At 43.9% G+C, this 18341-nt stretch overlaps 2 protein-coding genes across 3 annotated transcripts in view; one reads left to right on the top strand and one right to left on the bottom strand.

Moving 5' to 3' along the window:
• The window catches only part of ATG2B (autophagy related 2B), a gene marked incomplete in the record, with an annotated part of 199484 nt that extends 184539 nt beyond the window's left edge, over positions 1-14945 (bottom strand). Inside the window, 1 exon segment of the mRNA XM_077466778.1 lies at positions 13811-14945. Within this exon segment, the coding sequence (XP_077322904.1) occupies positions 13811-13972 (162 nt within the window).
• A 1107-nt stretch (positions 14946-16052) lies between these two features.
• Positions 16053-18341, top strand: part of GSKIP (GSK3B interacting protein) — an 11977-nt gene continuing 9688 nt past the window's right edge. Inside the window, exon 1 of one of the 2 annotated variants that reach the window (XM_077466780.1) lies at positions 16053-16209. Coding sequence is in view for 1 of the 2 variants with exons in the window: in XM_077466779.1 (XP_077322905.1) it covers positions 16336-16347 (12 nt within the window). In the remaining variant the exon portion in view is untranslated. Of the gene's footprint in view, positions 16210-16320; positions 16348-18341 lie in introns of those variants that run through there. The other variant, XM_077466779.1, reaches the window with a different exon arrangement.

Below are 18341 nucleotides of genomic sequence, written 5' to 3'. Positions count from 1 at the left end.
ACCCGAATGGACACAGGAGGTAGGCAGATCTAAATGCACACAAGTCAATTAATATCAGGACTCCTGTAGACCTACATGGAGCCTTCAATCAGGTCCGCATAAAAAACTGACAGGCGGACCGAATTGCAAAGCTTGGGTGAAAAATTCTGGTTTGGGGGTGGTAAAAATGCAGCTTGGCTGTGTGTTTTTACTGTCCCCCCCATCACAAAAAAGTAAAGTAGCATCTCACTATGTGCTCATGGTCATTATGATGATCAGAGCACAGCAGGTGCTGTATGGCTGTCAATGTCACATGGCTGTTGGGTGCTGACTGTGTTATGGCTGTGCTGAATTATAGTCTAACACACATTACAAAAATAAATGAACAAAGTCAGCACCCAACAGCCATGTGACAGACAGAGCCAAGCAGCACCTGCTGTGTTCTGATCATAATGATAATGACCATGAGCACCCAATGGGGAGACTGGGGACTGCTGGCCATACACTATACCAGGGATATGCAATTAGCGGACCTCCAGCTGTTGCAGAACTACAAGTCTCATGAGGCATAGCAAGACTGACAGCCACAAGCATGACCACCAGAGGCAGAGGCATGATGGGACTTGTAGTTTTGCAACAGCTGGAGGTCCGCTAATTGCCTATCCCTGCACTATACCAAAAATCGCTCAAACCCATTTTCAAAAAACAAACATTCGGCCGTGAGAGCAAACGATAGCGCCATCATGTAATGACCGATAAATCGTTCAGTGGACATAAATGAATCAATTTTGTGTTTGTTTTTTCACATATAGCTAGTGCAAACAGTTCGGATGGAAAACACATTAACCTTTCAATTTATCATTCGTTCGGCAGAAAATTTCCAAACTTTTCTTTCTTTTTTTCCCGTTCAAAAACATCCCAACGATTATCGATTTATGCCCATTAAAGTGGTTGTAAACCCTTACAACACACTTTGACCTACATGTAAGCGTAGATTAAGGCTTACCTGTAGGTCCAAGAAATATCTCCTAAACCTACACGGTTTAGGAGATATTTGCCGAAAGACAGGCAACGCTGTCTACGGCGCAGGCGCACTGAGTGCGGCACCGTCAATGGCGAATATGCCACGAGTGGCGGCTCCCGTGCGCACGCGCGGGAGTGACGTCATCACGGCTTCACCGAATGACAGCGGTGGAGTGGCGAGACCCACCGAGAAGATGGATGCTCGGAACTACAGGGGACAGCGGTGACTTCGCTGGCTCCTGTGTCAGGTAAGTGACACATAATGGACTACTATGCGATGCGATGTAGTCCATTTTGTTTTGCCTTTGCAGGGAATGAAAGAGGAAGTAAACTCATCAGGGTTTACTTCCTCTTTAACTGGCTGAAAAACAAACAAATTGTATAAACGACCGAATTTCAGCAGATTTTTCATATAGTGTATGGCAAGAATTAGGCTGTGTGATGTGTCAGTGTGTGTGCAGGGGGTTGCTTGCCTGTGCACCGCCGCCAGGGATTACAACTGCTGTGCTGTCTCTACCGCCTCACGATCGGTCTCTCCCGCAGGCTGCAGTGCTGCCACTTACTGAGGCCACATTTCACTAGAATCCATCCACCGAGGAAAGCATACAGTGAGCGCTGGGAACTTTAGTTTGTGCCGCAGGTACACTTGAGCGGTGCCCGAAGATGGAGAAAGTCCCTCTTCTGCTTTCACCTCCTGGGCCCCCGTTAACCTGATGGGGCCCGGGAAATTACTATATATCTTGCTAATCAAGTGGGTGAAGGTTAATACAGTTATGTAGTTATTTTTTTTAGCTATAAATTAACTACAAAGCTGCTCGAGCCCCCCTGCTGTCCGGGCCCGGTACAACAGGGCTGGTTGTACTGTCTTATCAGCGTCCTTGACCCCGGGTGCTGCGGCCCTTTGGTATATGATGTGCGGCCATCGGACCCCAGCAGTCTTTATTGGGAACATTGATTAGGGCAGGGCTTAAAATTTCAAGTCCTGAGCTACTAGCCAGGCCTTAAGGGTTAATCGCCCCCCCTAGTTGCCCAACATAACCCCTACCCTGCCCCTAAACACACCCTCATAAAATTACATTGAGGATCTAAAAATAGATTTAATTATTTTACATCAAAGATCTAAAAAATAGATTGATTTTTTTTTTACATTGATGATCTAAATAGATTGAGGATCTAAAAATGGATTGAATTGTTTATATCTGGGATCTAAAAATAGATTCAATCTCTTTTTAGATCCTCGATGTAACATTGATTAGGGCAGGGCTTAAAATTTCAAGTCCTGAACTACTAGCCGGTCCTTAAGGGTTCTTACCCCCTAGTTGCCCAACCTAACCCCTACCCTGCCCTGCCCTGCCCTGCCCCCAATTCCGTCCCTAAACACGCCCTCATAAATTACATTGAGGATCTAAAAATAGATTGAATTATTTTACGTCAAAGATCTAAAAATAGATTGAACTTTTTACACTGAGGATCTAAATAGATTGAGGATCTAAAAATGGATTGAATTGTTTACATGGGGGATGTAAAAATAGATTCAACCTATTTTTAGATCCTTGTTGTAACACTGATTAGGGCAGGGCTTAAAATTTCAAGTCCTGAGATACTAGCCAGGCCTTAAGGGTTACTCGCGCCCTCCCCCCCCCAGTTGCCCAAACTAACCCCACCCATAAACACGCCCTCATAAATTATCTCATGAAATGACACTTAAATGTTTTATGCAGAATTAAAGTTAAAAAGATAAAATATTAAACAGCAACTTTATCAGTGCCCATCAGTGCAGCCTCATCTGTGGCCAACAATGCAGCGTCACGTGCAGGGAAAGAGAAAGGAGAGGAAGAGGATTGCCAGCCGGATCATCACAGAGCGGGGAACATCGCAGTAACAGCTTTCATTTGAATTGCCGAGGGTTTCCCGCGCTCCTCTACATCACACATCCCGACACTGGACCGGTGTTCTGTCTATCAAAGTACCCGGACCAGGAGACGGGGCTGTATGTGAATGTAAATGCAGGCTGCACTTGACTGAAAATTACAGCATTGTAAAAATATATAGATTTTTATATATAAATTGTATTATTTTCAACTTTTTATTTAATATCATGAATTTAAATGAATATGTATTTAGCGTCGTCCATTATTTGCAAAAGAAAAGATAAAAAAAAATATATATATATGTCTTTAAATTCTATACATGTCTCCCCCCTGGTCCGACGCACTTCCGCTGTGGTGTTAAAGATCTTGCTTGATGCATTTTGTCAGCCTAAAAAAAACAAAAAAAAAAACAAAAAACACACACCACACTCACCAAAAATGCATTCCAATGCATTCGAAATGCAGCAAGAACGCATCAAGAACGCACCCGTGTTACGTTTTCAATGTGGTTTTTGAGTCACATTACCTATGAAGAACACACCATAAAGGCAATAAAATCATAGCAAAAGAGCGGCAAATTGCTGGAAGCACCATTTTCGTCCGATATGTTTTTGGCCGCTGAAATTTCGGTGCATCTCTACTAAAAACCCCATAAAAGATGATGTTATAACATTGTATTTGTGGCAACAAAAAATTGCAAAATGCGAAAAACAGACATTTTTATTTTGTTTTGTTTTTTTAAGCACAATGAGGTCTTCTGCTGCAATGTCATGTGATAGAAATGGCGGGTGCCAGCTCTGAGGTTAAAGTCCAGGCAATGAGTGCTGGCAGGAGACATTTGTTCACAAACATTCCTAGATTACATTTTAGAACTTGGCAAACTGCTTCAAGTACCTGGCAGCACAGGGCAAGATGAAGTTTCATGTATACTGCAAGTGGACCCATCGGAGGATCCTGCTGTCCAAAAAACAAAAACAAAAAAAAAAGCTAGAGCAGTGGTGGTCAACTTACTTGATATAGGGGGCCTCAAGTGTGCCCCCGACATTACCAGAGGGTGGCATATAATATTCAGCACATGTAAAGCTGCAGAAAGCTGTCAGAGACTGCAGACTATGGGAGATGGTCGAAGACTATGGGCATACTACAAGAAATGGTCAGAGAGATTGAAGATAGCAAGACACGAGAGACGGCCAGAGGCTGCGGACAAGACACGAGAGACGGCCAGAGGCTGCGGACATGACACGAGAGACGGCCAGAGGCTGCGGACATGACACGAGAGACGGCCAGAGGCTGCGGACATGACACGAGAGACGGTCAGAGACTGCAGACATGACACGAGAGACGGTCAGAGACTGCAGACATGACACGAGAGACGGTCAGAGACTGCAGACATGACACGAGAGACGGTCAGAGACTGCAGACATGACACGAGAGACGGTCAGAGACTGCAGACATGACACGATAGACGGTAAGAGACTGCAGACAAGACACGAGAGACGGTCAGAGACTGCAGAAAAGACACGAGAGACGGTCAGAGACTGCAGACATGACACAAGAGATGGTCAGAGACTGCAGACATGACACGAGAGACGGTCAGAGACTGCAGACATGACACGAGAGTAGAGGTCGACCGATATATCGGCCGATATTTGCAGTTTTTTAAATAATCGGCATCGGCCGATTCTGCTGATAAAAAGCCGATTCTACAGCAGGGACTTTGAAATGACTTCTGTAAGAAGTCAGTGTGAGTTGCCTGAGTTGTCATAGCAACACTTTCCTCCTCTCTGGGCAGACTGCCAAGAAAAGAACTAAATGATACAATGTTTACACTTCTGAATGAATGAAGTCATCTCTGTGTGTAGAAGTTCTCAGTTTAACCATTTAAAGACTAAATCTTTTCTGACACTTGTTGCTTACAAGTAAAAATCCTGTATTTTCTGCCAGAAAATCACTTAGACCCCCAAAAAATTATATATATTTTTTTAGCAGAGATCCTAGGGAATAAAATAGCGGTTGTTGCAATATTTTATGTCACACGGCATTTGCACAGAGGTCTTTCAAATGCATTTTTTTGGGAAAAAAATACACCATTTAAAAAATAAAAATAAAATAAAAACAGTAAAGTTAGCCCATTTTTTTTTTTTTTTTTGTCCAAAAGTTTGGCTACCCGTTTTTATTTAATATATAGTTTTTTTTTTTTTTTTTTTATCTAGATCATACATACAAGGAAACTGATTGGAGGTTTGTTTTGTTTAATAAATGTTTAAAGCGGGAGTCCGCCGGGACTCCGCGTTTTTTTTTTTTTAAAAGCCAGCAGCTACAAATACTGCAGCTGCTGACTTTTAAAATAGTGACACTTACCTGTCCAGCGCGCCCGCGATGTCGGCACCCAAAGCCGATCTCTAGATCGACACTCGAGTGCTGCTGCCGCCATCTTGGGTATGGGAATCAGGAAATGGAGCCTTTCGGCTTCATTTCCCGGTTCCCTACTGCGCATGCGCGAGCCGCGCTGCGCAATGAGAACGGTCCCCGCTGCCTCTGGGATCTGTGTGTTTCCCAGCAGGCAGCGGGGCACTTGCGGAAGGGGGCGGGCACTTGCGGAAAGGGGCGTAATGTACGCCCCTTTCCGCAGAGAGCTAGCCCGGAAGTGGGTGCAGTTACCTGGATTATCCAGGTAACTGCACCCCCCTCCCCCCTGAAAGGTGCCAATTGTGGCACCGGAGGGGGGGAGGAATCCAATGAGCGGAAGGTCCATTTTAGGGTGGACCTCCGCTTTAAGTGTAAGAAATTTTCTGTATCACTTATGACGGCTGCTTTCACACTGGGGCGGGCAGACGTTGATGGTAAAACGCAAGTTTTAGCGGCTCTTTATAATCATTTTAGCGGTGCTATTTGGCTGCTAGTGGGGCACATATAACCCATCTAGCGGCCAAGGAAGAGGTTAAATGCGCCCATGAAGCACCGCTGCCAAATCGCATTGCATGCGCTTCGGCAGTGGTGCCCATTCATATCAATGGGCAGGAGTGGTGGCGGAGCGGTATACACCACTCCAAACGTGCTGCTTGCAGGACTTTTTTTTTAAGATCCTGCCAGCGCATCGCCTCAGTGTGAAAGCACTCTGTCTTTCACACAGACTGCAGGGGAGCCATTTTGCAGGCACTTTACAGGCACTATTTTTAGCCCAAAAGCGCCTTAAAAAACGCCCCAGTGGGAAAGGTGTGTTAGATCAAGGGGGATTAAAAATAAATAAATAAAATAAAATCGGCCTAACATATCGGCATCACATATCGGCTATCGGCCGCCATGATTTCTAAATATCGGCATCGGCATCGGCCAGAAAAAAACCCATATCGGTCGACCTCTACACGAGAGACGGTCAGAGACTGCAGACATGACACGAGAGACGGTCAGAGACTGCAGACATGACACGAGAGACGGTCAGAGACTGCAGACATGACACGAGAGACGGTCAGAGACTGCAGACATGACACAAGAGGTGGTTAGAAAAAGCAGACATGATACAAGAGATGATCAGAGACTGCGGGCACGATACAAGAGATGGTCAGAGATCAGGGATATACTAGAGAAGATGATCAGGGACTGCAGACACACTAAAGGAGATGGTCAGAGATTGCAGCCATGCTATAAGAGAGATGGTCAGATACAATGGATATGCATCAAGAATTGCTCAGACTACAGGCATTCTATAAGAGATGGTCAGAGACTGCAGACATACTACAGGAGATTGTCAGAGATGGGCATGCTATAAGAAATGCCCCGAGACTACAAGCATCCTATAAGTGATGGTCAGACTACAGGCATGCTACAAGAAATGGTCAGAGACTGCAAACTTGTTGGAAATTGACAACATGGTTCAGCAGACAGGCATAGAATGGTGACACTTTATATAAAGCTGACCATACACTTGAATGGGCTGAACATAGGAAAGCTAAGATTGCTCAATTCACGCTTACAGCGCAGATGGGCAAATCCCTCCTACCGGGTGGGTGTCGGCAGTCAGCATACCTGAACAGTGCTCACTTCTAATTGGATGTAGGAGCTGTTCTGCCAAACATTTCCCAACAGTCTCCTACAAAGGTCAACTGAATAACTAACTTTTGTCACACAGTAGTGCTGGCAGAACCATACACTGCTCAAATTGTAGTCGATTAGGCTCCATGCTCATATTGATTGTTTTTGTACACAGTTCAGTTTAGGTGAGTTTAGTGTTTTTTTATGCCAGAAAGCTGCAATCAGAAGTGCAAATTGGAAGGGTTTTTTTTATTTATTTTTTTGCTTTAAAATATATGTTTCTGATCATCTTAATGTGCATGGACACATAGGAGAACATTGAGCTGCTTCTACAGGCAGAACACAAAACTTCTGTAGAAACAACGATTTTTAAGCCAGTTTGTATGGACCCTATATGATTCCACATTTGTGCTTCCTAAATCCACCTTAAAAATTAACAGTCGCCATATTTGATATTTCTACTAGCAAATTTCATAATGAAAAGCCTAAGAAAAAAAACATAAAACACAAAAAAGATAAAAGTAATGGAAATCACAGAAAAAGTAAAATGAAAAAAAAAAAAAAAAAAAAAACAAACAATAAAAAAGTTAAATAAAATATTATAATAAAAAAAAAAAAAAAAGAAAAAGAAAAAAAACTATTTTTTTTACACTGCAAAAAACACACAGGAGGACGCGACCACCTCATGCATTACTATTAATATTTTTTATTGGATTCACATAAACAATTGGATACACGCATGCGAACAAAAGATAGTATGCCAAACAGATCTGCTCCAGCCGCAACACAATAGTGGTATGTCCTGGAAACAAAATGTTTGGACAGCCGACACGTTTCAGTGGTCATCTCTCTGTCCTCGGGGGTCTGAGGAAAGGGGCATGACCCCCAAAATGCATCAGATGTCCTACCATTTGTTTCCAGGACATACCACTATTGCATTCCGGCTGGAGCAGATCTGTTTGGCATACTATCTTTTGTTCGCATGTGAGTATCGAATTGTTTATATGAATTCAATAAAAATTATTAATGGTAATGCAAGAGGTGGTCGCGTCCTCCTGTGTGTTTTTTTGCAGTGTAAAAAATATTCTGCTTGTTTATTTTCTCTCTTTCTTTCTTTCCTTTATTATAATATTTTATTGCTTTTTTTTTTTTGTTTATTTTTCATTTAACTTTTTCTGCGATTTCCATCACTTTGATCGTTTTGTGTTTTAGGTTTTTTTTCTTAGGCTTTTCATTATGAAATTTGCTAATAGAAATATCAAATATTATTTTTAAGGTTTTATATAGCGCCAACAGTTTCCGCAACGCTTTACAACATGAGTGCAGACATTACAGCTACATTACAATTTGGTACAAGAGGAATCAGAGGGCCCTGCTGGTTAGAGCTTACAATCTATAAAATATGGCGAAGGTTAATTTTTAAGGTGGATTTAGGAAGCACAAATGTGGAATCATATAGGGTCCATACACACTGGTTTAAAAATCGTTGTTTCTACAGAAGTTTTGTGTTCTGCCTGTAGAAGCAGCTCAATGTTATCCTATGTGTCTATGCACATTAAGATGATAAGAAACATATTTTAAGCCCAAAAAATAAATTTAAAAAAACCCTTCTGGTTTGCGCTTCTGATTGGAACTTTCTGTTTTTTTCACTCATGGTTGATGTTTGGCTGAAGCCATTTATTATCTATCAACTGTGTTTTACTCTTTTTAAATCATGACAACAGAAACTACTCAAAAGACCCTGATCAAAAAAGTTTACATACCCCGGTGATTTTGACACAAAGGGGTTTGAATGGCTATTAAAAAGGTAACCATCTGTGATCTGTTTGCTTGTAATTAGTGTGTGTGTGTGTGTGTGTGTGTGTGTGTGTGTGTGTGTGTGTGTGTGTGTGTGTGTGTGTGTGTGTGTGTGTGTGTGTGTGTGTGTGTGAAGGGTCAATGAGTTTCTGGCCAACCCTTGCATCTTTCATCCAGTGCTGCACTGAGGTTTCTGGATTCTGAGTCATGGGGAAAGCAAAACAATTGTCAGAGGATCTGTAAGAAAAGGTAGTTGAACTGTATAAAACAGGAAAGGGATATATAAAAAAAAAAAAAAAAAAAAAAAAAAAAGATATCCAAGGGCCGGTTCACACAGCGATGCGATGCGAGGCGACACGGCTCGCCTCGCCTCGCTCCCGCAAGTCGCCCCCATTCAGTACTATGGAACCGTTCTGAGAGGAGCGACTCGAGTCGCTCCGACTCAGAAAAAAGGTTCCTGTACTACTTCTGGGCGACTTCGGGGGCGACTTGCATTGACTTCTATACAGAAGTCCTCTGCAAGTCGCCGCTGAGATCCCCGCAGGTCGCGGCGAGGCATGTCGGAGACGCCTCGCCGCGCCTCGCTGTGTGAACCGGCCCTAAGGAATTGAGAATGCCAATCAGCAGTGTTCAAAATAGGGCTGCAACTAACAATTATTTTCATAATCGATTAGTTGGCCGATTATTGTTTCGAATAATTGATTAATCAGTTAATACCCTTTAAAAAAAAAAGTGTGGTGTATAATTCAGTTAAAATATAAAGTTTTAAAAAAAAAAAGGGAATTTATTCTTAAATATCTCTATTCAGTGGTAAATATAAATAAGCAACTATATGGTTAGGGAGCAAAATATCTAATCCACTCTGAGACTAACAAACAGAAGAGATATACTGTATATATATATATATATTAGAGGGGAGATATACTGTATATACTATTAGAGGAGAGCTATACTGTAGATACACCGGTACTATTAGAAGAGATATACTGTATATACTATTAGAGGAGAGATATACTGTATATACTATTAGAGGCTATATACTATTAGAGGAGATATACTATATAAACTATGAGAAGAGATATATTGTATATACTATTAGAGCAGAGATATACTATTTGAGGAATGATATAGCATATATACTATTAGAGGAGAGATAGTGCAGGGGTTGACAAATTTGCTTGGAATCTAGGAGCCAGCTTAAAAAGTTAGGAGCCAGGTCCGTGACGGCGATCCGGACCTGTCCCTGGCCTGACATGGAGACGAGTGAGGGGAAGATAACAGCGCCGCCGTCGCCGCCCCCCCCGTCTCCAAGTCATTGCCCATAGCTCTTAGAGGGACATTTTATTAATTTTTTTCAAATGACAATTTTTTTTTCCAATTGCATTTTAGTGTAAATATGAGATCCGAGGTCTCTCTGACCCCCCGGATCTCATATTTAAGAGGACCTGTCATGCTTTTTCTCTTACAAGGGATTTTTACATTCCCTGTAATAAGAATAAAAGTGACACAACATTTTTTTTAAAAGAACAGTGGGAAAAAAAAAAGTTAAAATAAGCAGAAAAAATAATAATTTTTAAACGCGCCCTGTCCTGCCCGCATATAAAATCGGTGTTCGAACCACACATAGGAGGTAGCGCCGTGATCGGTAGAGCGAGAGCAATAATTCTAGCCCCAGACCTCCTCTGTAACTCAAAACGTGCAACCTGTAGAATTTTTTTAAACGTCGCCTATGGAGATTTTAAAGGGTAAAAGTTTGTCGCCATTCCATGAGCGGGTGCAATTTTGAAGCGTGACATGTTGGGTATCAATTTACTCGGCGTAACATTATCTTTCACAATATAAAAAATAATTGGGCTAACTTTACTGTTGTCTTATTTTTTTATTAACTAAATTATTTTTCCCAACAAAAGTGCGCTTGTAAAGGCCCGTACACACGGTCGGACTTTTTGACAACAAACATGCAAATTAGCTGTTTTGGAGCAACATCCGACTGTGTGTACGCTCCATCGGACAAACTTTTTCTGTTTTCATCGGACTTTTGTTGGCTCTGCGAACGGACAAACTTTTTGACAACAGAAGTCCGATGGAGCAAAGTCCTACCGTGTGTATGCAAAAGCATCGGACTTTTGTACAAGGTACAAACACGCATGCTCAGAACCATTGCAAACGATCAGACTACAATACAGAAGTTGACCAAAGGTGGCGCTGGAGTCATTGAACGTCCTCTTTTGAAGCGGCGTCAGTACGTTGTGACGTCACCACGTTCGTGTTTGTTGTCAAAAAGTCCGACCGTGTGTATGCAATACAAACTTGTGGACAACACACTTTGTACAAAAGTCCACGGAAAAGTTTGTACAAGTCCGACCGTGTGTATGGGGCTTAAGTCCGCTGCACAAATACGGTGTGACAGACAGTATTGCAACAACCACCATTTTATTCTCTAGGGTGTTAGAATAAAAAATATATATAATGTTTAGGGGGTTCTAAATAAAGGGAAGAAGAGGCAGGTAATATAAAACAGGCAGAGGCATTGCTGGTTTGTCATACCAACGGCGACCACAAGAGGGCGCCAGATTCCATAAGGAATCATAGGACCGCAGAAGGCCTCAAAGCCGCGGCCTAAATTTTCGGCCGCCGGCGGAACGGCCCGACGCGATCACGCTGGGGGGGTCCACAGAGACAGGATACCCCCAGCTGTGCTGCCCCAGGCGCGAGGTCGCTATTTCTAGTTGCCAATGCGACCTGGCGCCCGGGTTTTGTCGAGCCCTGAGATAGTGTATATACTATTAAAAGGAGATAGTGTATATACTATTAAAAGGAGAGATAGTGTATATACTATTAAAAGAAGAGATAGTGTATATACTATTAGAGGAGAGATAAACAATTAAAGGGTCAATCTAGTAAATATCATCAGACTCATTAACTTTAACCCCATTTTGTTACTGGCCGATTAATCGAATAATTTCATAATCGATTAATCGATTAGTTGTTTCAGCTCTAGTTCAAACTAATCAAGAAGTAGAAAATGAGGGGTTCTGTTGAAACCAAACCACGGTCAGGTAGACCAACTAAAGTTTCAGCCACAACTGCCAGGAAAATAGTTTGGGATGCAAAGAACAACCCCCAAATAACTTCAGGTGAAATACGAGATTTTCTGGAAACATGTGGTGTGAGTGTTTCAAGAGGCACGTGAAGAAAGATGGGCTGCATGGTCAAGTCGCCGGAAGAAAGCAATTACTATGCAAATGCCACAAAGTATCCAGCTTACAATACGCCAAATAGCACAGAGACAAGCTTCAAACCTTCTGGCACAAAGTCATTTGGAGTGATGAGACCAAAATTGAGCTTTGGATCACAACCATAAGTGCTATATTTGGAGAGGAGTCAACAAGGCTTATTATGAAAGGTACACCATTCCTACTGTGAAACACGGAGGTGGATCGCTGATGTTTGGGGGATGTGTGAGCTACAAAGGCACAGGAAATCTGGTCAAAACTGATGGCAAGATGAATGCAGTATGTTACCAAATAATACTGGAGGAACATTTGCATTCATCAGCCAGAAAGCTGCACATGGGAGGTACTTTGACATTCCAACATGACAATGATCCAAAACATAAGGCCAAGCCAGCCGACCTCCCTTGGGCTACAGCAGAATAAAGTGAAAAAGTTCTGGAGTGGCCATCTCAATATCATTGAGCCACTCTGGGGAGATCTCAAACGTGCCGTTCATGTAAGACAGCCCAAGAATTTACAGGAACTGGAGGCTTTTTCCCAAGAGGAATGGGCAGCTTTACCATCTGAGAAGATAAAGAGCCTCCTCCACAAATACCACAGAAGACTTCAAGCTGTCATTGATGTTAAAGGGGGCAATACAAGGTATTAAGACCTGGGGTATGTAAACTTTTGATCGGGGTCATTTGGGTAGTTTCTGTTGCCATTATGATTTAAAAAGAGTAAAACACAGATGATTGATAATAAATGGCTTCAGCCAAACACTAACCATGAGTGAAAGAAAAGTCTGTGTGTTATTCATATTCTCTGAAAACTGGCCAAGAAATCATAAATTCTTCCAGGGTATGTAAACTTATGAGCACAACTGTATTTACCTATGTAAGCTTGAAGATGCTTTAAAAGAGAAATTTCACCCCCAAACACTTTTTCGTTTCCTATCCACTTTTTTTTTTTCTTTTGTTATGGAAAGTTGTGCTCAATTCACGTGTTCATCAGCTCAGCAAATTCAGCATTAGCCCTTGTACACACGGTCGGAGATTCCAACAACCAAATCCGTTGGAGTAATTCCGACTGATTAATTCCGGAAGTGATGTTGCATACACACGGTCGGACAAAGTTGTTGGAAAATCCGATTGTACATAACGTGATGACGTTATTTTGTTACGACGGGACTACGTTCAGGCTAGTAGCCAATAGCTTTGGTCTAGGAATTTGATCTGAGCATGCGTGGCTATTTGTCCGTCGGAGTAGGCTACACATGATCGGAGTATATCCAATCGGAGCATTTTGACTGAAAATTTTACCGGCAAGTTGTAAAACTTGGTCCGTCGGATATTTCCGACGGAAACAGTCCGATGGAGACCACACACAGTCGGGATATCCAACAAAACGGTCCGATAAGAAACATTCCGACGGAATCTCTGACCGTGTGTACAAGGGCTTAGCCCTGCTCCGATACACCAATCTGCAGTCACAGCCCAAGTCCTACACTGCCAACTTCTTCCCTGATGTCATCCGAAGCTGGCCGTCTCTCCCGGGTTCTACAGCCGACACTTGATTACATGCTACAAAGTTTTTTCTATAGGAGTTTTACCCTTTCCCCACACTAGGGATGAGCTCAGGCGTGTTCGCACGCTCCACGTGCAGAGCCCGCCAGGAAGTCGGCGCTGCGCTAATCACAGGCAGGGAGACAATTCCCGATCTCTGCAGCCGCACATCAGAGCAATGTCTCACTGCCTGTGATTAGAGCAGCACTGCGCCGACTTCCTGGCGGGCTCTGCACGTGGAGCGTGCGAACACGCCTGGGCTCATCCTTACCCCCCCACTATCCAAAAGGAAAAGTTATTATTTCAATATTACAACAAGCAGACTTACCCATTTATCAAGCGGAACTTGTGACAAGGAGCCGGTGCCCTGGTACAAATCTAGAGTGAGCTGCTCCAGACTGAGCTTCTCCTGCAGGAAGTGACCCAGATATCGCTGCAGGAGGTACCGGCAGGCCCGCTTCTTGATGGACTCGGAGAAGGGCCACGGCATGGTTGCGATGGATGAGGGCTCCTGGAGCCCTGGACTATAAAGCCAGTCTGAAGTCCAAAATTCAATCTTTCATCGACTGACACAAAATTGCAATCACATAGTCAACGTTGGAGGTGGATTTGGGAAGTCGATCACAAAAATGATTCTCTTATATCCAATCCTTAATTATTATTTTTTCCCAGCTAGGCACGTCACACACACTAAAGTCAGGAAAGGCACCTAACAATCATCACCGCCAGGCTGACAATCGCTTAGTGAAGTCCGCAGTCTTTCATGCGTTGAAACTTGATGGCCAAGTAGTTGTAATCAGAGGCTCGTCTTTGCAACCAGGTGCTAACAGCAAGTCACATACCGATCACACTGATGTCTGCGGACAACCACCATGGCTATTTCGATGATCACACACACTAATAGATATCAGTCACACCTTGTTCTGATTGATGACACAAGATATGAAGCACGTGGTCTCTGATATGGAGAGATAATAAAGCTTCATATGCCGAAAAAAAAAAAACAGCCAGAACTGTCACCAGCATCAATGACACAGCATGCCTGCAATGCAATATACACAGGACAGGCGCTCAGCAAACACCTACATGCAAAGAGACAGTTATATGTCGGAAAAAGACAAAACCATGTGATCGGATGTCACACAAGGACATTCTATGGTGACACAACACAGAGCAAGGTAATCAGCCAGCTAACATACACTACAGAAAAAAAAAAACCACACATTGGAGGGGATAGGGGCGCAATCAAAATGCACAGGAAGGATAGGGATGTAATCAAACGCACAGGGGGGGATAGGGGCACAATCAAATGCACAGGGGCGCAATCAAATGCACAGGGGGGACAGGGGCGCAATCAAATGCACAGGGGGGACAGGGGCGCAATCAAACGCACAGGGGGGGACAGGGGCGCAATCAAACGCACAGGGGGGGACAGGGGCGCAATCAAATGCACAGGGGGGGTAGGGGCGCAATCAAGCGCACAGGGGGGGTAGGGGCGCAATCAAGCGCACAGGGGGGGTAGGGGCGCAATCAAGCGCACAGGGGGGGTAGGGGCGCAATCAAGCGCACAGGGGGGGTAGGGGCGCAATCAAGCGCACAGGGGGGGACAGGGGCGCAATCAAACGCACAGGGGGGGGACAGGGGCTTGAATAAATGCACAGGGGGATAGGGGCGCAATCAAATGCACAGGGGGGGTAGGGGCGCAATCAAGCGCACAGGGGGGGTAGGGGCGCAATCAAGCGCACAGGGGGGGTAGGGGCGCAATCAAGCGCACAGGGGGGTAGGGGCGCAATCAAGCGCACAGGGGGGTAGGGGCGCAATCAAGCGCACAGGGGGGTAGGGGCGCAATCAAGCGCACAGGGGGGTAGGGGCGCAATCAAGCACACAGGGAGGATAGGGGCGCAATCAAGCACACAGGGGGGTAGGGGCGCAATCAAGCACACAGGGAGGATAGGGGTGCAATCAAATGCACAGGAAGGGGGGATAGGGACACAATCGCTCAGAGAACACCTCTCACACACAAAGACACACAACCCCAGCAGTGACATAGTCACACATGCAGGCAGCCATTACCATGGCAGTCACACACAGTCAGAGTCAGTGGCTGTCAGGCTGCAATCAGGGCTTTTGCACACAGTCCAGCATCGAGGTTTCCCCCAGGCCTGCACGAGCCCTTCCTAAAGCCAGAGTCAACCGAAGCCCCGGTCCCTCTACACCGGGCTCAGCTCGCCGTGCTCCCTGGACATAAACAATGACGTCACTTTCCCACCCGGAAGCAGCTTAGCTACCGCAGGGCGCCATGTTTGTTTATGGCAATAGCCAACAGTTGAGCCCTAACCAAAGCTTTACGTCTCAAAAACGTAAAGCCGAAAGGCTGTTAAAAAAAATAACCCTGTACGTAAATAAGGATTACCCACAGTAAATGAAATCTGCTGTATGTTTACTGAGAAAATGCACCAACAGACAGGCAACATCTGCAGGGTCATAACTCAGAGCTTTACATTGGGAAAATTATGTCTCCGCTCTAGGAGCCATCTTATCGGCGTCTTCGCCGCATTCTATTATTACGTGTGGTCTTCAAAAAAATGGCGGCAGCACAAAAATTTGTGGAGACACACGGTGACTGGAAAGGGGGTTTAAAGGAAGTGACGTCGAGGGAAGGCAATGTTATTGCCGGAAATGCTATGAGCTTTTGGAAATTTGTCCTGCGCATCTGGAATCTATAAGGTAATTCCGAAAGCCTGGTTTGGGGATGGGAGTGTTCACAGATTGGAGGGGTTGTATTAGGACTCACGTACACTGTAGATGATAAACTCGCGTTTAGGAGCAGACGGGCGTTTTCTCCTCATTGTTATGTTCACACAGGTTCGTGTATAGGAGTTTTCGAGGCAGTTGAGTTTACTGACGTTTTATTTAAAGCAGGTAAATTGCGTTCAGTACGGAAGTTTGGTGACATTTGGTTTGTAAACGCTTTTAATGAGGAACATGAAAAATGTGGGGAAAACACAATTTTCACCACATGTTGTTGCCTGCGAGAGAGGGGGGGAAGAGAGAGGGTTGGAGGGGGTAGAAGAGAAGTGGGGCGAGAGTTGGGAGAAGGAGGGAGAGTTGGTTGGTTGGGAGGGAGAGGAGAGCGAGTTGGGAGAAGGAGAGAGTTGGGAGGGGAGGAGAGGGGGGGAGAGAGTTGGGAGGGAGGAGAGGGGGGAGAGAGTTGAGGGAGGGGGGAGAGAGTTGGTTCGGAGAGGAGAGAGTTGAGGGAGGGGGGAGAGAGTTGGTTCGGAGAGGAGAGAGTTGAGGGAGGGGGGGAGAGAGTTGAGGGAGGGGGGAGAGAGTTGGGAGGGGAAGAGAGTTGAGGGAGGGGAAGAGAGTTGAGGGAGGGGGGAGAGAGTTGGGAGGGGAAGAGAGTTGAGGGAGGGGGGAGAGAGTTGGGAGGGGAAGAGAGTGAGGGAGGGGGGAGAGAGTTGGGAGGGGAAGAGAGTTGAGGGAGGGGGGAGAGAGTTGGGAGGGGAAGAGAGGTGTGGGAGGGGGGAGAGAGTTGGTTTGGAGGGAAGAGAGTTGAGGGAGGGGGGAGAGAGTTGGGAGGGGAAGAGAGTTGGGAGAAGGAGGGAGAGTTGGTTGGGAGGGAGAGGAGAGAGTTGGGAGAGGAGAGAGGGGAAGAGAGTTAGGAAGGGGGGAGAGAGGAGGAGAGAGAGAGAGTGAGTTTGGAGAAGGAGGGAGGGGAGAGAGTTGGGGAGGGGAGAGAGTTGGGATGCTCTTCTTTTCCTCTCTAATTTCTCCTTCTTTCTTCTCATTTTCTCTCAATTTCTCCTCTTCTTTTTCTCTCTAAGTTCTTTTCCTCTCTAATTTCTCCTTTCTTTCTTTTTTCTCTCTAATTTCTTTTCCTCTCTAATTTCTCCTTCTTTCTTTTGTCTCTCTAATTTCTTTTCCGCTCTAATTCCTTCTTTCTTTTTTCTCTCTAATTTCTTTTCCTGCTCTAATTTCTCCTTCTTTCTTTTTTCTCTCTAATTTCTTTTCCTCTCTAATTTCTCCTTCTTTCTTTTTTCTCTCTAATTTCTTTTCCTCTCTAATTTCTCCTTCTTTCTTTTTTCTCTCTAATTTCTTCTTCTTCTTTCCTCTCTAATTTCTCCTTCTTTCTTTTTTCTCTCTAATTTCTTTTCCTCTCTAAATTTCTCCTTCTTTCTTTTTCTCTCTAATTTCTTTTCCTCTCTAATTTCTCCTTCTTTCTTTTTCTCTCTAATTTCTTTTCCTCTCTAATTCTCCTCTTTCTTTATTCTTTCTCTCCTTCTTTCTTTTCCTCTCTAATTTCTCCTTCTTTCTTTTTCTCTCTAATTTCTTTTCCTCTCTAATTTCTCCTTCTTTCTTTTTTCTCTCTAATTTCTCTTCTTTCTTTTCTCTCTAATTTCTTTTCCTCTCTAATTTCTCCTTCTTTCTTTTTCTCTCTAATTTCTTCCTCTTCTTTCTCCTTCTTTCTTTTCCTCTCTAATTTCTCCTTCTTTCTTTTTCTCTCTAATTTCTTTTCCTCTCTGATTTCTCTTCTTTCTGTTCTCTAATTCTTTTCTCTCTAATTTCTCCTTCTTTCTTTTTTCTCTCTAATTTCTTTTCCTCTCTAATTCTCCTTCTTTCTTTTTCTCTCTAATTTCTTTTCCTCTCTAATTTCTCCTTCTTTCTTTTCTCTCTAATTTCTTTTCCTCTCTATTTCTCCTTCTTTCTTTTTCTCTCTAATTTCTTTTCTCTCTAATTTCTCTTCTTTTCTTTTTCTCTCTAATTTCTTCTAATTTCTTTTCCTCTCTAATTTCTCCTTCTTTCTTTCCTCTCTAATTTCTCCTTCTTTCTTTTTTCTCTCCTAATTCTCTTTTCCT

Source organism: Lithobates pipiens, unplaced genomic scaffold (genome assembly GCF_037356315.1).
Source record: "Lithobates pipiens isolate NorthernLeopardFrog02 unplaced genomic scaffold, aLitPip1_a1.2 Scaffold_37, whole genome shotgun sequence".
NCBI classification, from domain to species: domain Eukaryota; kingdom Metazoa; phylum Chordata; class Amphibia; order Anura; family Ranidae; genus Lithobates; species Lithobates pipiens.
This window is presented reverse-complemented; position numbering and strand designations above follow the sequence as displayed.